Source organism: Prionailurus bengalensis, chromosome B2 (assembly GCF_016509475.1).
Source record: "Prionailurus bengalensis isolate Pbe53 chromosome B2, Fcat_Pben_1.1_paternal_pri, whole genome shotgun sequence".
Taxonomy (NCBI): Eukaryota; Metazoa; Chordata; class Mammalia; order Carnivora; family Felidae; genus Prionailurus; species Prionailurus bengalensis.
The window spans coordinates 41153795-41176930 of NC_057349.1; the positions used below are offsets into that span (position 1 = coordinate 41153795).

The 23136-nt window shown below is 50.0% G+C and overlaps 2 protein-coding genes across 5 annotated transcripts; both read left to right on the forward strand.

The window, feature by feature from the left end:
- The first annotated feature begins 706 nt into the window (after window positions 1-706).
- LOC122489559 (MAD2L1 binding protein) lies at window positions 707-7825 on the forward strand. Of its 3 annotated transcripts, none has more exons than XM_043591524.1 (3): window positions 707-2444; window positions 2761-3213; window positions 6897-7825. In XM_043591524.1, exons 2-3 carry the CDS (start codon window positions 2881-2883, stop codon window positions 7407-7409), a joined length of 846 nt encoding a protein of 281 aa, XP_043447459.1. In that variant the 5' UTR covers window positions 707-2444; window positions 2761-2880; the 3' UTR covers window positions 7410-7825. The 3 variants fall into 3 exon arrangements, with proteins under 3 accessions (XP_043447459.1, XP_043447461.1, XP_043447462.1); XM_043591526.1 differs by having other exon boundaries at window positions 708-2444; window positions 2948-3213; XM_043591527.1 differs by having other exon boundaries at window positions 709-2444; window positions 2908-3213.
- A 2510-nt stretch (window positions 7826-10335) lies between these two features.
- RSPH9 (radial spoke head component 9) lies at window positions 10336-22977 on the forward strand. 2 transcript variants are annotated; one of them, XM_043591522.1, is made up of 5 exons: window positions 10336-10670; window positions 14042-14207; window positions 16399-16528; window positions 16987-17133; window positions 17360-17605. In XM_043591522.1, the coding sequence occupies exons 1-5, from the start codon at window positions 10444-10446 to the stop codon at window positions 17404-17406; spliced, it is 717 nt and encodes a 238-aa protein (XP_043447457.1). In that variant the 5' UTR covers window positions 10336-10443; the 3' UTR covers window positions 17407-17605. The 2 variants fall into 2 exon arrangements, with proteins under 2 accessions (XP_043447457.1, XP_043447456.1); XM_043591521.1 differs by lacking the exon at window positions 17360-17605 and adding an exon at window positions 22743-22977 and having other exon boundaries at window positions 10348-10670.
- The last annotated feature ends 159 nt before the right edge of the window (window positions 22978-23136 follow it).

Consider the following 23136-nt stretch of genomic DNA (forward strand, 5'->3'; position numbering starts at 1 on the left):
TCCTTTCAGGAGTTCAGACCTGGTGGAGTCCTTGGCTTCCCCTCGATCACAAGGAGGGAGGCAGGGTGGTTGCTGTCCACGTGGCATAACTCCTCAAAGCAGTGGGAGTAGAAGGACCAAAATCTGTAAAAGGGCCTAGCAGATCCAGCCAATTTTGTGGTCTTCAGTGGTTGAAAGCCCACATGACTTCTCTCTTCTCGACTCTGTTCCACTGAAGGAAGGTTACACTGCAGAGGTCAACTCCAGCCAGTGGCACAACCCCTCCAGGGAAACTGCTAATAGAGGCTGAGACTGAGGAACTCAGGAAGAGATCTCAAGAAGGATGGGGGTTGGGAGAGCCAAGTCCATTCCCCCAACATTCTCACCACCACCAGCTCTGGGCTCTCTTGATAACCAGGGCCTGCTGCACTCACCTGATAACACTTGTCCTCTCATCTTCCTGGGTCTTTCAGCCACCCAACACACACTTCCTCCATCCCAATTTTTTAATTAAGCTATTTATTTATTTATTTATTTATTTATTTATTTATTTATTTATTTAGAGAGCACACGAGCAGGGGAGGGGCAGAGAGAGAGGGAGAGACAGAGAGAATCCCAAGCAGGCTCTGCACCACCAGCACAGAGCCGATGTAAGGCTCAAACTCAGAAACTGTGAGATCATGACTTGGGCCTAAATCAAGAGTCAGATGCTTAACTGACTGAGCCCCCCAGGAGCCCCGAGGTTTATTTTTATGTTTAGATCTTTAATCCATGTGGAATTCATCCTTATGTATGAACTAGTTTGATTTTTTTCCCTTCTAAACGGATAGGGAGCTGTCTCAAGTTGCTTGTTTTAAAAAGTCACCCTCATCATACACTAAGATCTACATACACATGGATCTGATTCTGGACTCCTGTTTTATTATTTGTTTGTTTATTCCTGATCCAACACCACAGTATTTTAATCATTGTACTTTTATAGTATGTTTTGATTTCTGCTCCTTGCTTCCTGAGACACACCCCTCCTGGCCTCCATGACACACTTGTTTATTCTTCATTATACCTCTCTGGCTACTCCTTACTCCCCTCCACAGTCTCTTCTCTCTCTGCTCATCCCCTAAATATTAGTGTCTTCAGGATCCTAGCTCATCCTTATTCTACTTGCCTTCCCTGGGTGATCTTAACCACACCTATACTGATGACTCTCAAACACATCTCTATTATCAATTATCAATAGTGTTCCTAAATATCTCTTTACTGTCCAATGGAACAGGAAACTCACTATATACAAAATGGAACTCATCTTTTCTCCATACCTACACACCAGTAAACCTGGTCTTCCTTTAGGGTTCTCCCTTCATTGAATGGCACAACTGGCCATATAGTTGTTCATCTTAAAAAACCTGCTTGTCTTAGTAGTCTCTATCCCTTCTCCTCTTCCTGCGGACAACCACCAAGTCATGGTCGTTGGACATCCTAAATATCTCTAGGGTTCACCCAATTCTCTCCACCCTACCGTGACTGCCATAGTTCAGGCCTCTTTTATCAATGCACTTGGGTAACCGCAGTCACTAGCTTTAATTGATATTCCTGCTTCCTCTCTCATCCTCCCTGTAATATAATCTATCCACTGCAGCCAGTGTAGAGATTAAATTTATAAATTTAATCATGTCACTCCCCTACTTAAAGCTTTCAAAGCTTCCTCATCCCCCTACAGGATCAAGTTTAAACTTTTTAACATGGCTTATAAAGCTTTGCCATAATCTGGATCCTGTTTTTCTACCACAGCCTTAACTCTTTATAATGTGAACCCTTTTCATTCCTTGGATGAAGGATGCTCTTGTCTCTCAAGGTCTCCAGGATAGGTAGGTCCTCCTCTTTACCTTTACTCATTCTATAGGTCACAGTTTCTTGGGCACATTTCCTCTGGGACCACCCCTCTCTTCCACATCAGCTAGGTTAGGCACTCGCTTCTTCGCATCCACAGCCCGTGCACACCTCACTGCATATAATTCATCACGTGGGATCGTATTTATAGGTGGCAAACCCCTTGAGGACAGCGACTGCCTCCTGTTTGTTTGCCACAGTCTCCAGCACCTAGGACAGGGCCTGGCACCAAGTAGGTGCCCAGCGAATAGTGAACGCAGGAGAGAATGCGTGAGGGCGAGGGTCCTCTGGAAGGCAGAACTTAGTGTCTGAGACAGCGTGGGTTCTCTGTACAGTTAGGGCTCGGCGTACCTGTGAGGGAGTGTTGCTAGGGAGCACAGGGATCAAAACCTAGCTCGGCCCAGCCTCCATTACTGCAGCGGTGCAGTGCCCCCGCCCCTCCACCGCCGAAGCGGAAGTGGAGGCGTGGGCTTCCCATGATACCTCGCGGGGCGCCTGTTCAAACCGCACGGAGAAGAGGGAGGAGGTAGTGATGGCGGCTCCGGAGCCGGAAGTGCTGTGTCCGGCCACAGTACCTGGTAAGGACTGGGGTCCGGAGCTCGGGGAGCCTTGGGGACCTGTTTCTTCTCTACACCGCTCTCCAGCCTTTTAGCCCATGACCCTTTCTCTGGCCCTTCTTCCTTGTCCCCATTTCCTGGCTCCCGCCCGGCCCCACGGACTCCATCGCCCCCTCGGTCCTGGATCCCACTGGTTCGTCCCCACTGTTGTCTTCCTCTGGGCGGCACTCTGGACCCCGCTTGATTACAGCTACAGTAAACTAATTTCCCCAGATCAGGGATTCCACTTTCTGAGCGGAGGCCTGGTCACGGTGTCTGAAATTCTCCTTTCCCCCAGCTTCCATCCGGCGTCACTTAAATCCCCGTAAGCGTCTGGGGTCGGGAGTCTCCTAGCCGCCACCCACACAGGAGTTTGCGGAGGGAATGTGTCGGGCTGTTCCCTCCGCAGTACAAGGGAATGAGAAGACTGACTTTGGCTTTTAAGTTTTTCAAGTGTCTGCCTTGTTCCTCTGCGCACCTACTAGAATTGGAATGGTATGAGAAGTCAGAGGAAACCCACGCCCCCCAGATAGAACTACTTGAGACTACCTCCGCTCAAGAACCTTCCAACCTTTCGGAGCCCTTTCGCCCCAGAGACTGCATGGTGCCAGTGGTGTTTCCCGGGCCTGTGAGCCAGGAAGGCTGCTGTCGGTTTACTTGTGAACTTCTAAAGCATATCATGTACCAACGCCAACAACTGCCTCTGCCCTATGAACAGCTTAAGCACTTCTACCGAAAACCTTCTCCCCAGGTAGGCACAGGCTTTGGGAGAAAGCTGGTGGGAGACTGTGTAAAGGGGTTCTGAAGAGTCTTCAGGGCCTGTCAGCCTAAGCAGCTGTAAGGAATGTGTTTCAGCCCCAGGACTTTAGTTATTTTCTCCTCACCCCAGTCTTTGATATTGATAGCCTAACCCCTCTCGCATTTTCTCATTTTCTTTTCTGGAAAACTGCTTTTGTGTTGCATTTTGGCTTCATGAACTGACCCTGTAGTTTTAGTGTTTTTTCTCCCCCGTTTTTTTTTTTTTAATATTTTTTGAGTTTATTTATTTATTTTGAGAGAGAGAGCATGCAAGCAGGGGAGAGGCAGAGAGAGAGAAAGAGGGAAGCAGGCTTGGCAGGGTCAGCACAGAGCCTGACTTGGGGCTGGAACTCCCAAACTGTGAGATCATGACCTGAGCCGAAATCAAGTCAGACACTTAACTGACTGAGCCACCCAGGCACCCCATCTCCCCAAATTTTCATCTCTTTGTTTTTATGTTTTACTTTATGGGGGACTTCCTTGACTTGATATTCTAACTCTTCTATAATTTTTTTCTTTTTTGGCAATCATAGTCTTAAGAGCTCTTTTTCATGTTTCTTCTTCTTTTTTTTTTTTAAGCTTATTTATTTATTTTGAGAGAGAGAGAGAGAGAGAGCGTGCGTGCACAAGCGGGGTAGGGGCAGAGATAGAGGGGGAGAGAATCCCAAGCAGGCTCCATGCTGCCAGCACAGAGACTGACACGGGGCTCAAACCCACAAACTGTGAGATCATGACCTGAGTGGAAATCAAGAGTTGGATGCTTAACCAACTGAGCCACCCAGATGCCTCTCATGTTTCTTAAAAAAAAAAAAAAAAAAAAAATTATTTTATTTTATTTTATTTATTTTTATTTATTTTTATTTTTTTGGGACAGAGAGAGACAGAGCATGAACGGGGGAGGGGCAGAGAGAGAGGGAGACACAGAATCGGAAACAGGCTCCAGGCTCTGAGCCATCAGCCCAGAGCCTGACGCGGGGCTCGAACTCACGGACCGCGAGATCGTGACCTGGCTGAAGTCGGATGCTTAACCGACTGCGCCACCCAGGCGCCCCAAAAAAATCTTTTTTAACATTTATTTATTTTTGAGAAGAGAGAGCATGAGTGGGGGAGGAGAGAGAAAGAGGGAGACACAGAATCTGAAACAGGCTCTGGGCTCTGAGCTGTCAGCACAGAGCCCGACGCGGGGCTTGAACTCACAGACTGTGAGATCATGACCTGAGCTGAAGTCGGAGGCTTAACTGACTGAGCCACCCAGGTGCCCCATCATGTTTCTTTTTTTAAATAGCATCCTGTTGTTTCACATCTATATGATTTTCTTTTACTTGAGAATATTAATTGCTGTATTTTTGAAGTTGTCCTCTGTTCCTTTCAGTTTCTTTTAGATTCATTTTCCTGTTTGTTTTGGTCTCGGTCATGTTAGAGGCTTTTATTCTGTCTCTGGTGAGGGATACCTGGATGGCTCAGTCAGTTGAGTGTCCGACTGGCTCAAGTCATGATCTCATGTTCATGGGTTCCAGCCCTACATCGGGCTCTGTGCCGACAGCTCAGAGCCTGGAGCCTGCTTCAGATTCTGTGTCTACCTCTCTGCCCCTTTCTCTCTCTTGCTCTCTCTCTCTCTCTCTCTCAAAAATAAACAAACATTTTTTATTTAAAAAATTTTTTTTTAATGTTTTTTTAAATTTATTTTTGAGACAGAGACAGAGCATGAGCAGGGGAGGGGCAGAGAGAGAGAGGGAAACACAGAATCTGAAGCAGGCTCCAGGCTCCAAGCTGTTAGCACAGAGCCCAACGCGGGGCTCAAACTCACGGACTGTGAGATCATGACCTAAGCTGAAGTCGGACACTTAACCGACTAAGCCACCCAGGTGCCCCTAAATAAACATTTAAAAAAAAAACACCATAAATCGGTGAAAGCTCTGTATGCCTGGCTGGGCCTTGTGAGCTGATAGACTTCACTTCAAGAATACTGGGTAGGAATCTCGTGGTCTCTTTGGAGGACTCTAAAACATCAGTATTGGAAAGTCTTCTCTCTGGAGAAGACTGGGTGGAGGAAATTGGCAGGTGATCTAAGGGTCCTCACAGAGGTTTTCATGCAGTCCCCCTCTTTTCATTCTTCTGTGATGCCTGAATTGCCAGTTCCTAAGCCTTTCTGGGGTTCTGCAGTATGAATCATTTTGCTTTCATGGGCCTTCCCTCTGTTAGCGCTTGGTAATAAGCTCCCTTGAACTCTTCCATGTGCCTTCTGTTTTCCAAAAATTTGTTGTTGCTTTTGTCTGTTTCCCAGTTCTCTTTGCCCTTGGGAATTCTTTCTTTCCCCCCTCCCTCCCTTCCTTTTTCCCCTTCCTTTTTCCCCTTCCTTTTCCCCTCATTTAGTATTTCAGATGGGACCACAAATAAGCACGTGTTCAATTTTTCATGTTTAACTGGAAGACCAACTGCAGAATCACCTTTCTCAAGCCAAATTATCCCCATTTCCTGTTGACACTCATGGCACAGCAAAATTTGCTACTTGCCATGCCACCAGATCTCCTTGACTATTTTAGTTGCTTATTTCCGGATGCTCTGCTGGTTCAGAGTACTGTCTTTCTGTTCTTTTTATTTATTTTTATTTATTTTTTTAATTTACATCCAAGTTAGCATATAATGCAACAATGATTTCAGGAGTAGATTCCTTAATGCCCCCTTACCTGTGTAGCCCACAACCCCTACAGGAACCCTCTGTTTGTTCTCCATATTTGAGTCTCTTATGTTTTTGTTTCCCTCCCTGGTTTTTTTTTTTTTTTTTTAATGTTTACCCTGAGACAGAGACAGAGCATGAATGGGGGAGGGTCAGAGAGAGACGGAGACACAGAATCAGAAGCAGGCTCCAGGCTCTGAGCTGTCAGCACAGAGCCCAACGCGGGGCTCGAACTCAAGGACCACGAGATCATGACCTGAGCTGAAGTCGGATGCTTAACCAACTGAGCCACCAAGGCGCCCCTCTCCCTCCCTGTTTTTATATTATTTTTGCTTCCCTTCCCTTATGCTCATCTCTTTTGTGTCTTAAAAGTCCTCATATGAGTGAAGTCATATGATTTTGTCTTTCTCTGACTAATTTTGCTTAGCATAATACCCTCTAGTTCTATTCACGTAGTTGCGAATGGCAAGATTTCATTCTTTTTGATTGCTGAGTAATACTCCATTGTATTTATATACCACATCTTCTTTATTCATCTGTCGATGGACATTTGGGCTCTTTCCATACTTTGGCTATTGTTGATAGTGCTGCTATAAACATTGGGGTGCATGTGACACTTCAAAACAACACACCTGTATTGTTTGGATAAATACCTAGTAGTGCAATTGGTGAGTCATAGGGTAGTTCTATTTTTAATTTTTTGAGGAACCTCCATATTGTTTTCCAGGGTGGCTGCACCAGTTTGTATTCCCACCTGTCTTCTGTTCTCAATGTGGGAAAAAATATGGTTTTGTACAAAGAATACATTTTCCTTTTTGATTTATTGCCCTCTGATAAAATCCAGCATCTTTGCCGTGGAAGCCCAGTCCCAGAAGTCTACTGCATCCCAACAGGTATCTTCAGAGGGCAATGGCTTCCCCCATCTTGTCCTTCCCTTTCACCATTCTTTGTCCTCACAGGCAGAAGAGGTGATGAAGAAGAAACCTCGGGCCACTGTTGAGGTGAGCAGCAGGAAATGCCAACAATCCCTGGCAGAACTGGAGAGTGTCCTCAGCCACCTAGAGGGTCTCTTTGCCCGGACCCTAGTACCCCGAGTGCTAATCCTCCTTGGCGGCAGTGCCCTAAATCCCAAGGAGTTCTACGAGCTTGACTTGTCCCGGTTGGCCCCCAACAGCATGGACCAGAGCCTGAGCACAGCAGCTTGTTTGCGCCGTCTCTTCCGAGCCATTTTCATGGCTGATGCCTTCAGTGAGCTACAGGCTCCTCCACTCATGGGCACCATTGTCATGGCACAGGGGCACCGTGACTGTGGAGAAGATTGGTTTCAACCCAAGCTCAACTACCGAGTGCCTACCCGGGGTCACAAACTGACTGTGACCCTGTCCTGTGGCAGGCCCTCTATCCCAACCACAGCCTGGGAGGACTACGTTTGGTTCCAGGCACCAGTGACACTTAAAGGCTTCCATGAGTGAATGGGGGTGCTTCTTAATCATGAACACAATGGCTTCAGTTATCTTCCCCCCTCTGGCACCAGGTCACCCATCTTTTGCTTAGAGCTAGAGCTGTTTCCTGGTGAGAGGAATGTTCTGTTCTTCCGGCTGCCTCTCTCCCTTCCTCAGACTTCCTGGTGGGCTGATTGTATGGCTATGGCTGTCATAATTATCATTGAACAACATCTCTTTGAATCAAAGGTTGATTTTCCCAGAAGGTGCTGGGTGAGGCATTTCTGTTCAGGGATGGAAAACAAGTATGAGTCCATAGACAGACACTCTTAGGGAAGTGGCTTTTTGCTGGGGCCTTTCAGAATTTTTACCAGGGACATAATGAACTTAAATGTAAAAATGAATGGATCCATATTAAATTATCTGAGACTCTTGTTTTAAAGATTTCCAGGGTTCAGATGGAATATTTTATCTTTCTCCTTGGTCTCTTATGCTCCAGGGCTTCTAGGATTTTTTCGACTGCAGTTCTTTCTCTTTATCAGCCCCAGGCCGATCTGGGAAGTTAAGTGACTTGGCCAAAGTTCTATAACACTTTGATGTCAGAGTTGGGACTAGAGTCCTCATCAGCTGACTTCTAGCCTGGCATTTTTTCCTTGTCACATACTGGTATTTGTGATCATTAAAGTACGTGTGCCCCAGGTCACACAGGGGAAGGGGGCTGAGAGACTGGGCTAAGAGAGAGTCTTTGTAAAGCCTGTGGGATCTGCTCCTGAGGCCAAATGGCCTTTTGGGGATTCTGCCTAGCCTGTCTCCGTTGCAGCTGTGTGGTCACCGCTGGCAGTTACTGTTGGCAGTATTGTCCTTAGGCAAACCCCGCTCTCCTGCCTGTGGCAGTTCCTCCTCAGCTGCACCTCTGAATTGGCCCTCCTGATGCTTGCTGTTCTCTCCGGCTTGATGGTGTCCTGACTGCTAAGCACTGATGCTCTTAGTTCCTGAGAACACCTGCTTATTTCTTGGAAGCGAATTGAAGACAGAATCCTTACCTTGCCGGTGTTGGAGATAGGTAGGTAGGTAGGTGTGTGTGTGTGTGTGTGTGTGTGTGTGTGTGTGTAAATGGGGACAATATAAATATTTACTATTTTTTATTTTTAAGAAGAATGTTTTTGTCTTTTAAGAAAAAAATAGTTTATAATGTATATTACATTTTAAGCACTTTACATACATTATCTCATGTAACAACCTTCCATAGTACGTATTGTTCCCAGTTTATAGATGAGGCTTGGGGAAATTGAACAACTTGCCTACATGGTGAAACCTGGATTCTAACCCAGTCCACTTGGCTCCAGAGGCTTAGTACTGTGTGGTCTTACTCTGAAATAGTTAACCTGATTGAGTCTGCCAAAAGTGGTAGCACCGGAAGGCCTCAGGACTTCCTTTTCTGGCTTCACAATGGTTCCTGACAAGGCACCTGCCATTAATAAGTGGTAAGTAAATCTGGAATCAGTGAGAACAAAAGGTCTGAGTTACTTTCAGGGCTATGACCAATTGAAGCCTATTTCACCAGTTAGAATTTCTGCTAGTTTTCTATCTGAGGATGTTGCCTTACAAAAGGAACGGGGCCATACCTCCCACTTGGGAATGGATAGACCAAAGGGTCTGAGCAGAGGGAGAGTTTTCAACAGGGGAGTTACAAATTGTTTTTTGAGATGGAAGACACATTAGACCATCAGCTCCCTCAAATTTTAAAAGTCTTTATAAACAATGTCCAGATAATCAAAACAAAGTAATTATCTGGGTAATTTAGACACTTATTTCTCTCTTGGCTTGGCACTGGGGCTCAGGTCATTCTAATTCCATGAGTCCTCTCCAAAGGAATCCAGAAATGAGATCAGTTAATATTAACAAGTCCAATCTCCTTCCCTGACAACAAGCTTGCTGTAGGCATCTGTTCATCTGTTTGACCTTGGCTGGGGACTCCAGAGGTGGGTGTGAAGTAGTCTCTCTAGCCCAGGGAGTGAAGAGCCCCAGCTGCAGTGGGGTTCTGGCCTTTCATGTGTTGCTACCATTTGGGCCTAAAGGCAACTGTTGTGGTGCCCGAGATAGCTAAATGTAGGTGGCAAGTGATGTCATCCTTTTTGTAAATGTCATCCTTTTTGTATTTCTCTTCACATTCTGTTTTCCCAAGGTGTACCTCTGTACCTTGCCCCAGTGCCTAGGTTTCCATTTGTCACTTGGGTGGAATAGTCCTATGGAAGGAATAAATAGACATCTCATGAAGACTGAAGAGAATGGAACGATGGACCCCATTCTGTAGGACTTGGGGGTGGGGGCAGGGGGATTAATTATCTTAGATCCCTAGACTTTTTTATTATTTCAATGTTTGTTTATTTTTGAGGGAGAGAGCATGCACAGGGGAGGGGCAGAAAGTGGGAGACAGAGGATCCGAAATAGGCTCTGCGCTGTGAGCACTGAGCGGAATGGGGGGCTTGAACTCACAAACTGCGAGATCATGACCTGAGTGGAAATCAAGAGTTGGGTGCTTAACCCACTGAGCCACGTAGGTGCTCCAGATTCTTAGACTTTTAGAGCCAGGAGGATCACAAATTCTTTACACAATTCTGAGGCTAAGAAGGGACACAACTGGAGTGAAATAATACGGCTAATGTCACTGTTCTGTTTTCTTCCCGAGCCCCCATTCCATATAGAATGAGGACTCAATAAATGTCAACTATTTGAAGGGCTCAGGGAAAGGCAAAAATATCTAGGGAACTGGGGACCTTCAATCCCACACTGTAGCCTACCTATGTTAGGGGAAACTATGCCATTACTGTCACAGCTGAACACATGAGGTCCCCAACGCAAGAAGGAAAGTATGGGAGCTAGTGTGCGACCCAGCTTTTCTGAAGGGCTGGGTGGGGAGCAGGGCTGGCCTGAGGCTCTAAGTGGGCGGGGCCCACAGGCGGTGAGTGGAATCCTTACTGCCCTACGGAGGGCAGGGCTTTGGTCTCCACGGAGACAGCTTCTCCTAGCAACCTGGCAGGCGTTGAACCGAGCCTTGGGCACGATGGACGCAGACAGCCTCCTGCTGTCGCTAGAGCTGGCGTCCGGCAGTGGGCAGGGCCTCAGCCCGGACCGTCGGGCCTCTCTACTTACCTCTCTTCTGCTGGTGAAACGCGACTACCGCTATGACCGGGTCCTCTTCTGGGGCCGCATCCTCGGCCTTGTCGCGGATTATTACATCGCGCAGGGCCTGAGTGAGGACCAGCTCGCACCACGCAAGACCCTCTACAGGTGGAGGCAGAGGCCCCGGGCTACTGAAGGGGGCGCCACTAGGAGGCTGGGATGGGGTGGGTGTGGATGGAATCGAAAGGAGCGAGGCCTATAGGGCAAGGTGGGGTGGGGGTGGGGGGCATGAGAACAGCGCAGAGCAGGGGCGGGACAGGGGGAGGAGAACAATTTGGAGGCTGGTGGGTTTATAATAGAGGCCGGGCTAAGAACGTAGGCAGAGCAAGGTGAAAGTTCCTGGACAATGGAGACCTGGAGTGGACGCTAGGTACGTCCTGGTATTGAGGGCAGTTTGGAAAGGGTTAGAAGCCCTGGAGGGTAATGAGGTGCTGTTTAGAAGGGGATGCAGGAGCATCTTTGGTGGAGTAGGAGTTGGCTCACAAAAGGAGGCAGTCTAGGAAGTAGAGAACCAATGCAGAATAGCAGAAGAGGGATATCAAACTGGGGAAAATTCACTGGACGCTACCATACAGGGCCATCCTGCCAGTCTTGACTACCCGCAGCGATGCTGGTAAGCTCACCACCTTACAAAACAACCCTTTCAGGCCGCAGGGAGTTGGAGACTTCATGTATCTGTCGTGCATCAATGCAACATTGGTTGGATGCGTTCTGTGTAGACAGGGTTACAAAGATGGCCAAGTCTCACCAGTCTCCAAGTTATTCACATCCTAGGAAGGAAGACTGGCACATAACCCTGCAATTACAGCAAAGTGTGTTAACACCTGAACAGAAATGTATACAAAGGGGGACCAAGGCCTTCTAGAGAGCAATTAAACAAGACTGCTAAGGGAGTAAGAGATCTGTTGAGATCTGAAAGCTGATGAGTTCCTCAGGAAGGTGTGAGGGAAAGGCATGCCACTTAGAGGGAATGGTTCTGCAATCTTGGCTGCAATGGACTTGGAGTGTTTGGGAGAACAGCAGGTAGGTAAACATGATAGTGGCGGGCAAGGGTGTTTATGCAGACTGGATGGAGAGGCTCGGGGAGGGGGTGGTTGAACTTTGTTTGTAGGCTATGGGGAGCCATTGAGGGGCCTTAAGCAACAAGAGCCTGTTTATATCTGAGTGGGCATGCCAGCCTGGAAGTGGGTGAGCATTCAGGAGTGTGTTGCAGTGTCGGGATGAAGGAGATTGAAAGGAAGAGGTAGCTGAGGGAATAGGGGAGGAGATGGGTGGGAAAGATGTGGACGGTAGCACTGTCAGGACTTGGGTCTGAATGGGGCAGGTGAAGAAGAGGTCAAGGTTGACCCTCCTTCCAGCTAAGGCAGTTGGGTAAGTGCTGGTGCCACCCACAGGGACAGAAATCCGGAAGTAGGACTAGGGAAGCCCCAGTGAACTTGATATGAGGTGACTGGGGAGCAGGGTCATAAGGAGGCATATTAAAGTACAAAGCTGAAGTCCAGATAAAAAAATCTGGACTGAAGATAAAGATTTGGGACTCATTTTGTTCCATAAGATTTTCTCTCTTCAGCACCTACTATGTGCCAGGCATTGATCTAGGCACCAGGAATTCAGTAGTAAATGAGACAAAGTCCTTGCCTTTATAGAGTTTACATTATAGTGTGTGTGTGTGTGTGTGTGTGTGTGTGTGTGAGAGAGAGAGAGAGAGAGAGAGAGAAACAATATATAAACACACATACGTTGCATGTCTGTTGGTGCGCAGTGCCGAGAGGGATAGAGAATACAGGATGGGGTACTGTTTTAAATAGGGCGGTCAGAGACAGTCTCTCTGATAAGGTAACATTTGTGAAGGGGCCTGAAACAACTGAGAAGGTGAGCTATGTGTTTATCTGAAGGAAGAGAATTCCAGGCAAGTGAAAAGGGCTCAAGGCAGATGTGTGTTTAGTGTTGGTGGAACCCCATAGAAGCTAGTGTGGCTGGAGAGGAGTAAGTGAGCAGAAGCATTGTAAGACATGAGGTCAGAGAGGTAAGGGACCGAGGACAATCTTGCAGGGCTTTGTGGGCATTGCAAGGAGTGGGCTTCATGGGAAGTGTGGGAAGCTTGTGCACAGAGACATGATCTAGCAGTTGGGTGGGAATGAGGCTGAAAGGGGAGCAGGTATGGAATTGGGGAGACCAGTTAGGAGGCTACTGTAATATCTAGGTAAGAGTAGATAGGGACTTGGACCAGTGGGGAACAGTGGAGTGGTAAGAGGTGGTTGGATTGTGGATACCAACTAGACAGTACCTAAGTCTCTTAAGAGTCAGGTGGGCCAGCCTGCAGAGAGAAAAAGAGAGGCAAGAATAGATCCCTGGGAATATTTAGGGCAGTGAAGGAGGGAGAAGGGAGATGTCAAAGGAAACAGAAATGGAATGCATTTGTTGGTTTTTAGGTCCCATGAATGACCTCCTAAGCCATTTTTCGGGGATGGTGGGGGCAGAAATGACCATGTAGTGGGCAGAGTGAAGGGGAGGGGAAGAAAGGCTTTCACAGAGCAAGTTGTTTTGGGGTATTTATTTAGAGAGGGAGCATGGGGGAGAGGGGCAGAGGGAGAAAGAAAGAATCCCAAGTAGACTGAATCCCACAACCCCAGGATCATGACCTAAGCCAAAAATAGGAGCCAGATGCTCAACCGGCTGAGCCACCAACGTGCCCCTGAGGTGTTTTTTGTTTTTGTTTTTTTTTTGTTTTTGTTTTTTTTTAAAGTAGGCCTCCCATCCAACGTGGGGCTTGAACTCATGACTCTGACATCAAGTAGCATATACTCTACGGACTGAGCCAGCCAGGCACTCCTGTTCTGAGATTATTATTCAGAGCTGGAGAGAGAGGAGAGGGGGACAGAAAGAGGATATTTTTTAGCAGGCCATGGACTTGGGGGGTGTTGATTTGGGAAGCCGAGAAGTTTTGATGTTGAGAAAGGAGCCAGCAGAGAGGGAAGGGCAGAAAGATGAGCAGCCTGCGACACAGGCCAAGTGGGTTAGAGTGGAGGGGAGGATGCCCTCTCCTGGTGGGAGGGGAAAGAAGCATCTGGCTGGTCAGCGCTGGAGACCTCAGAGGATGGGCCCTGCGGCCTGAGCTGGCTTCCCTGAGAAATGCGGGCAGACGGCCATGCTGTTGGTTCAGTAGGCAGGCTGAGCATGAATTTGGGGTTCAGCAAAGTGGAGTTGCCTGTAATTGAGGTTCTAGAAACTCATCAGGAATCTCACAGTGCAGATATCTAGGAAGTTGTTCTTGGAATTTTGGCATACATGAAGCTTTTGTGAACTTTTACAAAATAAAATGGAATTTGTATCACATGTGGGGGTGGGGTACACCTTCCAAGGGGAGAGCTGTGACTGACTCTCTTCTTGAGCTTCATCCCTCAAGAGAAGGGGCAGTGGCAGGAAGCCTGAGTGAGAGGGGTAGTTGGGAACCAGGTCCGTGGGGATGTTGTTGGCAGCCTGAACTGCATGGAGTGGAGCCTCTTGCCCCCTGCCACGGAGGAGATGATGGCACAGACGTCTGTGGTGAAGGGCCGCTTCATGGGGGACCCCTCACATGAGTATGAACACACTGAGCTGCAGAAGATAAACGAGGGCGGAAAGGTCTTTGAAGAGGAAGTGGTGGTAAGTGAAGACAAGAGGAGGAGGACAAAGAAAGCCCGGGCTATCCAGAACCCAGCCCAATAGAAATTGTGGGGGCATCAGCATAACCCCACTCAGCTCCTGAGCGACACAGGGGAGAGTGGATGAGCCACTCTGTCAGCAACCTGGCTCTGGGCAGGGGCGGGGAGAGGGGGGTCTGTGTTGCGCTCCGGGGCACTGGGATGTGCACAGCCTCTTGTATCTTTTTATATGTTTTTATTTTTCTAGATAATATATCCACATGGTTCGAAATTCAAAGACACAAAAGGGAATTTAGCGAAAATGTCCCTCTCGTCCCTGTCTACCGGTCACCCAGCCCCACTTTCTGGGAGATGGGGGGCATCAATGTAACCATTTTATGTGTATGTGCACACGTGTCCAAATCTTGCTACACAAATTGCAGTCTGGATCAGAAGCATCACCATGCCCTGCGAGTTAGGAATGTACCATCTTGGGCTGGGATCAGGATCTGAATTTTAACACATTCCAAGGGGATTCGAATACACATTAAAGTTTCAGAAGCTCAACTTCCGAGGCACTTTATGCAAATGCAAGCCTTGGCAAATACCTTACCTCTACATATTCTCTGTTTATCTTAAGAGAAAACAAGTGGCAGCATATTATGAACACAGCTCTGCACCTTGCTTTTTTTTTTTTTTTACCTAATATATTTTGGGGGTCTTTCTATGTCAGTGCTCTAAAGAGCCTCCCCATTCTTTTTACCATTGCATGAATGTACCAAATTTCACGAGTCTTATTCATGAAATGCAAGTCTCCAAGTTCTAGCTCTGACAAGCAGGGGCACAGTGAATGACCTTGTACATAATGTCATTTCCATTTTATGTGCACGCTGTCTGAAGGTTCAATTCCTACAAATGGAATTGCTAGGTCAAAACATAAGGAGCTCAACATATTGAAACTCGACAAACCTGGAATTCAAAACACAGTCTTTGCCCTTGAACCTGGATGATACCAAAAGTCTAGGTCTAGGCCTGTGATGCCTCACCTGGCATCCCCACTCCTCTTCCCCTTTCCCCCTGACAAACTTAACCCCCTTGAGTCTTATTCCTGTAAAATTGGGATAATTATAACTACTTGGTAGGCTTGTGCATATTACATGAGGTGACACAGTTGAAGCCCCTGGCCTGGCCACATACTGAGTCTTAGTTTCTATCTAATTTATAAAATTTCTTGTTGGCAGCTCATGGGAAATAGGTGGCTGAGTGACTCTCAGGGTCCCTGGTGACACATTTTCCCTGTCAAGTGCTGCTTTTCCCACAGACACCTCTATGAAGTCCTTTTATTCAGGGTGGCCCTTGATATTGATTGTAACCAAATTTCATCTGCATAAAAATGTTATAATATGAGGTGATGCTTGCAAAATAATGTTAATTTAAAGAGCAGGATCTGAAACAATATGAACTGTGACTCTAATAATGGTATATATAAATATACCAATATGTTATTAGTGATTCTCTTTAGGAGGTGGGATTTTAAGTGGTTTTAATTCAAGTATTTTATTTATTTTTAAAGTTTATTATTTTGAGAGAGAGAAGAGAGAGAGTTGGGAGGGGCACAGAGAGAGGGAGAGAGAGAATCCCAAGCAGGCTCTGCACCATCAGCCCAGAGTCTGATGTGGGGTTTGAACTCATGAACCACAAGATCATGAACTGAGCCAAAAGAAACCAAGAGTTGGCTGGTTAACGACTGAGCCAGTCAGGCACCCCTCCTTTAAGTATTTAATAAATGATTTCTATATTACCTAATATTCTACAACAAGCATGATTGCTTTTGTATTTTAAAAAGGCAAAATAAGAACATTTAAATATGATATGTTTCTGGAAGAGAATATAAGAAGCTGTTAATGGTGGTTGTCTCCAGTGAAGGCAGTTGGGGGGCTAGGGATGGGGCAAGAGAGACTACTTTTTTATAGTAGTTTTAAATATTGCACGATCAGTGTGTATTAACAATTTAAAAAAGAGGGAGGGAGGGAAGGAAGGAAGAACGGAAGAAAATCTTGAGTGGAGGGAAGGCGAGGGCTTGCCCAGCATGATTTTCCATGGAGTTGGCATTACACTGTGGTGACCCAGGTCAGATGGTCATACAGAGGGCCTTTGCACCAGTGGTGAGTGGGCACAGTACTCTGGCAGGATGGCTCATCCCGTCTCCTTAGGTCCAGATCAAGGAAGAGACCCGCTTGGTGTCTATCATCGACCAGATTGACAAGGCTGTGGCTATCATCCCCCGAGGAGCCCTTTTTAAGACCCCTTTTGGACCTATCCATGTCAATCGGACTTTTGAAGGTGAGTTCTCCAGGGCCCCTCTCAAGGGCAGGAAAGCATCTCTTTCCAAGCATAGTCGGATACGTTCTGAGAATTCTGGGGAAACTGTTCACTTCCTCAGAGAAAGAACAGCTGTGGCCATATCACTTGGAAAGATGTGCCCAATGGCCTGGCATCGGTGGTTGGCATGGGCTGCCCAGTCACTGGACCCCACTCTTTTCTGCCTGAGGGTTCTCCTACCTGGGTCCCAGGCTTTGCGTGGGTCTGGGCTCCCTGCCTTTCCCACCTTCTTCCTCCTTGATCTCTCCTCATTGCAGGGCCTGGGGCAAGCTTTGGCTGACAGAACACTACTCCTTTTTCTCCCTTTAGTTCTCGGTCAGTCTCTGACTGAGTCGTTTGCAGGCCCCTCCATGTGGTTCCTGTGCGTGGAGAAAGGGGGTGCTGTGTGGTTTGGGGCTGACCATACCACCTTCTTTTAGGACTCTCCTTGTCTGAAGCCAAGAAGCTCAGTTCCTACTTCCACTTCAGGGAGCCTGTTCAGCTGAAGAACAAGACCTTGCTTGAGAAGGCTGACCTGGATCCCTCCCTGGACTTCATGGACTCCTTAGAGCATGACATCCCCAAAGGTAATAACCCATTACCTTGAGGACACTGGGTCCGCTCCCAGGTCAGAGCAGTGGGCCATGCTATTTGCCATTCTCCTCTGAGATTGGAACCAAGGGCCCGAGTGGGAACGGGTGGCTCACTGGAGGTCCTTGAGGGTGGGGGCTTCCCCAGGGCCCAATACAGGCTCAGCTCATAATAAACAGACGGTACGTGTCTGCAGACAAAAGGAAGTACTGTCTTCCACAGAAAGGAAGTCCCTCGGTGCCTCTTCTGATTTCCATTATTGGTCTTGAAGGAGGCAGGTTGAGAATCCTCCCCCAACCATCTCTGAAAAGATCCCTGAAAATACCAGCCGCACATCCATCTCCGTTGTAAGTTCTGCGGTTAGATCCGGTGCTTATCACATAGCTGGTGCTCCGTGAGTGGCTGCTGACCGACCGAAGGGCAAACCACCTGCTAAGGAAATGAGTTCTGTACATTTGCTTCCTGCTATGTGTGTGGTACTTTTTAATCTTAAGACGTGCAGCCTCCGAGGTCTTCCCGTTCTTCAGGGCCCACCTGGCCCAGGCACACACCCGGAGTTTGGGGGATGGGGTCACAGAGACCCCATTTCTTTCCTCTGAGCTTCGCAAGCCCTGGGAAGACGCTCTTGCTCGGATGCCCTAGCCCAAGACAGTTACCAGGCTCTGGGCAACTGGGGGCCAGACTCAAGGTGCTGATGCAGCACCCCTGCCTCTTTTCCTCCCCGTGTTTGGTGTTTCTCCAGCTGGAGGGACCCGCTGTTGATGATGGCAACGCTAGGGACAGCGATAAGGATAGTAATGACGACGCATAAAAGCAATGGCACTACTTGTGTGCCAGGCGTTACACTCAGCCCTCTCCATCCCTTATCGTCACAGCCAACCTGGGAGGTAGAGACCGTTGTTGTCCCCATTTTACAGGTGAAGAAACAGGGCTAAAGTCCACGGCACAGCAAATGTTAGAGCCTTAGACTCCAGGCCTCTGGCATGAACTGTGGTGTCAAGTAGATGAGTGTTTCCTTCTAAGCGGGTAGTGGGAACAGCAGGACAACACCCACGCCCACCACACAGGGGAAACACTTCTGAGGAGCCACGGCCATTCCCAGTCAGGGTGAGAGCGGGATGGCAGAGGCAAGGGCTCTGGGCTGGGATTCCGAATCTGCCACTTACTCGCTGTGTAACCTCGGGCAAGCCCCTCAGTCTCCCCGTGCCTCCATTTCCTCATTCCCCCAAGGGAATACTGACCTTTTCTACCTCATTGGGTTGTTGTGAGAACTGAGTTAGTGCGCACACAAAATGCTTATAGCAGTGCCTCACACACAGTAGGGACTCAAATGAAAATCAGGAATTCTATTAGTGCTATTTTGAGCAGCAAAAAGGCCTTAGAGGGGAGTTGGGGCAGGCCAGGGAGGATCGAGAAGGCCAAGGGGTAGGAGGCCTAGGGCAAGGCGGCAGGAGCTGCCAGCGGCTCGTGAACAGGTCTGTGACAATAAGGCACTGGTGCATGGAGGGATGAAATAGGGCCACACAAGGATCTGGAGGCCATTTCATGGCTACTGAAGCACCCCAGGGGCCAGTGATGGTCCCAAGTGGGTAAGGGCTGCCGGCAAAGAATGGCCACTCTGGCCGCTGCCACATGGGGGTACCCGAGTCAAACCTCCCGGAGCTTAGAAAGGGGCCCATGGTGTGGGGGGTGGAAGTGTGGGTGGTCAGGGGAAAAGCAGACACTCTGATTTTGCTCCCAGACTCCCTTACCTGCCAGGGAAGGAGCAGAGGGTGCTGGAAGGCTGTCTGCAAAGCAGATAGTGGCCACAGGGGCCTGGCTGCTAAGTGGGGCCCAGGAGTTCTTCCCTGGGACGTCAGCACTGGCTGGAGGAATGGATTTGGGCAGTCGCTTTCTGCCCAGGTAGGATCAGTTTCCTTTCTGGGACTGAGGTGACTGTTTAGGGGACTCTGTCTGTCACCCGTTAGCAGGTATGGTTTAGGTTGGGCCTGTCCCCAGGACTCCTGCTCTCTGTGCCTGTGGAGGTAGGGCCAGCTCAGCAGCTTGTTCCTGGGCAAGCCCTGGCTGAAGAGAGGATGGGGAGGGAGGGACGTTGCCTGGTGCCACCACTACCCTCCCTGGCTGTCCTGCTGTGCCCTGGGGTCTGCAGAGTTTTGTGGGAGTGGGTAGCTTTGGGGGCAGCCTTCCTCCTTGTGCATGAAGGGCAGCAGCCGAGAGTTCTCGGAACTTGGGCTGCAGTCAGATGGGACAGATGGAGCACCAGGTCAGGCCACACTTCTCGGCAGCACTCTGCCGTTCAGTGCTCCTTAACCTTTCACTGAGCAGATAGCCACTGAGCAGGTGCCGTGTGCCAGGCTGCAGGATGCCGTCGCGCCCAAGACGACACAGTCTTTGCCTCGCAGGGTTTTGAAAGATCAAATGAAACTGGATGGGTAGTGAAAATGTAAAATAGAAGGTGCCTCACACAAAAGGTCACCGGTGCCCTGGGGAGCAGGGCTCCTCTCCTTACCCCACTTGAAGGCTGGAGCCCACAGATCTCAGGAAACTGCCAGGTGCCAGACTGCTTGGGCTCCAGCACTTGTGAGCCAGGCAGCAACGCCCAGTTCAGGCAGCAGAGGGCAGCAAGATGCCTGCCTGCCAGGAGAACTACCTTTCAAATGTGGCCTTGGTTGGGGAGGAGGCAGGGGACAGGAGTCAGGAATGCTGCAGACAGGTGAGGAACACAGTGCCCAGATCAGCTTTCTCTTGGGGGTGTGTGTGCAGGTGGCTCCTTCCACCCAGTCCCTTGGAAGCCCGGCTGACGGGTGCTTCTGGACCAGGGGGCTTGCCCATAACTTGTGGCCCTGGTGTGGGGGGAGCGGCTGCTCTGAGAAAAGGGACCCATGGCTATTTCTGTGTGAGAAGTGTGGGGCTGATTTGAGGAGAAAGTTTAAAACCATCTGCTGTGGCTGGAGAGTCCTGTTCCCTAGTCTGGCCCACTCTCCCCCTCAAATGTAATCTCAGAGCTTTGCTACCCTTTTTTTCCAGGAGGGCAGGAGAATGTAATTATGACACGTACCCTAGACTGAGGCTTCCACTACCAAAGTGAGACCCCTGACCCTGGGGCAACCCAGGAGGACTTCCTGCCAAGAGGCTCCATTCCTGATTTACTAACTTGCCCCCCAACACATCCTCAAAAAACAGCTTGTAGAGGACTGGCTGGCTGCCAGGGAGCAGGACGCGCGTTTTGGGGACTTGGGAGAGACCAGGACCACAGGAGGCTGCTTCCTCTGGAGTCTGAGAGGACATGGTGGCAGTGGCTGGGTCCAGCCTTTCCAGCATTTGCAATAAAAGTGGGTGAAGGTGACAGCAAGTGCCTGGCTCTCCAGGTAGACGCTACGTGACTCCTGGCACGTTGAGAGTCTGTGTTTCCTGGGCGACCAGCTGAGCCAGGGACAAGGAGGACAGGAGTGTGACAGGAATGCAAGGGAGGGAGGGAGGCAGTGCTGTTGGCTGGCCGGGCCCTCACACGCCACTTCTGTTCTCCATCAGCACCTTGCAGCCTGCTTGGCACTGCCCCCTTACCCCAGTGGGGGCACTGCATTTCTCTAGCATCCCTGCCATCCTTCCCCTTGCTCTTGGCGGGGGTGGGGCCCCTTCATCTACTGCGGAGCAGGAGGTAGGGGGCCAAACTGTAGGTGGGCAGCCTTGTGCAAGGGAAGGTCAGGAGCCGGCCCCTGCCAGGGTGTGTCAAAGGGCTGGCAACTGTGAACTGAGAGCAGTCTAGGCTGGGAGACTCCAGGATTTCATTTCTCCAGGGCATTTGGCTCAGGCAGGCTGTAAGCTGCCCTCCTGGGTGGGCAGGGACAAGTGAGGCAGAGCCTGACCCTTTTCAGTTCAAGAAAGCTGTGGGACTGTGGGCTCCAAGGGCAGGGACTGTCCCCAGATGATGCTCTGGGTACTGTGTGTGACTGGATTGGGTGGGGGGGTGGTTAGGGAACGTACCTTCCTGGGGTCTGTGCTTCTGGCCAAAAGCTGAATACGGTGCACTGGGACACTTTGTTCTGTCACACCCTTGCTCTCATTACCCTCAGGCAACCTGTTTTCTGTAATGAGTGACTGGGAAAGCAGCAGGCTAGGGCCTCTCGAACTCTGAGGGCAGGTCTGGGAGGCAGAGAACCTCAGGTGCCCAGACAGGAAAGTTGTAGGAGCTAGGGGAACTACTACCCCCTTTTCTGGCCAGCCAGTGCCCCAGTCAGGGCTGGTAACCCAGGGGCCCTCTTCCTTCTCGACGCCGCTGGCCAGCACCGTGTGGGCTTGGGGGAGTGGAGTGAAGCCCACACTGTGGCTCCTACTTCACCTTCTCCTGAAGGGGCGGTGGCACCTGGCGCAGGCTGCTGCAGTGCTCAGCTGGGCTCTGAGCCGGCGGCCTCTCCTGAGCAGGCCTGTGCCAGCTGACCTACATGCACCCGGGGAAAGCTCTGGCTTTGACCTAGGGAAGGTGATGGCCCCCTGAGCAGGGTTGAGCCGCCGTTGGGCCCAGGGGCTCCCGGTGGCCAGGTCTCTCAGACACAGGGTGGCCCCTGGTGGGTGCGGACTGAGCCGTGAGGCTGTTGGGTGTGGAGTGACCAGGGTGGGCCGTGGCTGGAGGAGGCCTGTGGGAAGCTGGGGTGGTGGGAGCCAAGCAGCCGGGCTGAGCTGGCAGCCGATGAAGGCCTCAGCGCAGCTCTCAGTGCATCACTGGCTGGTCCAACACCAAAACCTTCAAAGCATTTGCCTTTCTGGCAGGGCCCGGAGCAGAGCTGTGGCTGGGCCGGGGAGAGGCCTCAGTGCGCAGGGGAATAGAAGCTCCAGATCTGCATCCAGAGGCGATTTTCCCAGGCTCCTTCCTCCCACACAGGGGCTCCCTCCCTTGGTTCTGGAGCTGGATCAGGCCCTTCCCGCCAAGTCCTCATGGCTGCACAACTCAGCCCCGGGCTGGGCCACTTCTGTCTGGGGAGCAAAAATCCAGGGCAGAACCCAGCACACACAAAGGCTCATCAGCTGCAGCCCAAGTCCCCTCTTGCCAAGCATGGCTCCCAGGCTCCCAGCTGCCAGGAAGGGCTATTGAGCTGGGAGGCCCGAAACAGCCCAACTTCTGTGCGTCCCCGGTCAGGTCTAATCCGTCCCGGAGCAGAGGCTTCTGGGGCTGCGGAAGAGAAAGCAAAGTGGCTAAGAGGACAGACTGCACCAGGACTGCAGGCCACTGGTGACTACCTCTCAAATAGGGCGAGGAAGCCTGGGAAACCCTCCCCGAGCTGGGCCCCATCTCCCTGGCCTGCAGACTCCACTTCCTCCCCCACTCAACCTTTAACTAGACTTGCTGACAGGAACAAAATGGACTAGGGTGTGCTTCACCTCTTTTCATTTCCTTTGCCCTCCCTCTGGAAGTGGTTTTAATGAGCAGCAAAATGGCTAAAAGGCAATCAGGAGGAGGAAAGCGCCAGATAATTAAATTGTCTTCCCTTTTCCCAGCGGAACCTTAGCACCCAGGCCAGGCTGCCCAGGAACTGAGGGCCTTTGCACACAGGGTAGGGCTCTGGCTCCATGGCATCCAAGGTCTCCCCTCCTGCCCGCTTCTTCCCAGGGTCCTGGAGCATCCAGATGGAGAGGGGCAACGCACTGGTGGTGCTGCGCAGCCTGCTCTGGCCAGGCCTCACCTTCTTCCATGCTCCCCGCACCAAGAACTGTGGCTACATCTACGTGGGTACCGGTGAGAAGAACATAGACCTCCCCTTCATGCTCTAGGGGGGGCAGGGGTGTCAGCCTGGAGGGTTTATGTAGAGTCTGAACATTATTTTCATAAATTGCAGTGGATTTGCTCTGTCTGTTCTGTTTTGTTGCTTCTCCACACCTCCACCTTCATCTGGTGGCCAGGCTCTGAGGAGAGGCCACTGCGCTGGGAGACCCAGCTCTGGAGCAAATGGCAGAGGGCTGGAATGTGCCAACGAGGGAGGGGGAGAGAGAGAGAGAGAGAGAGG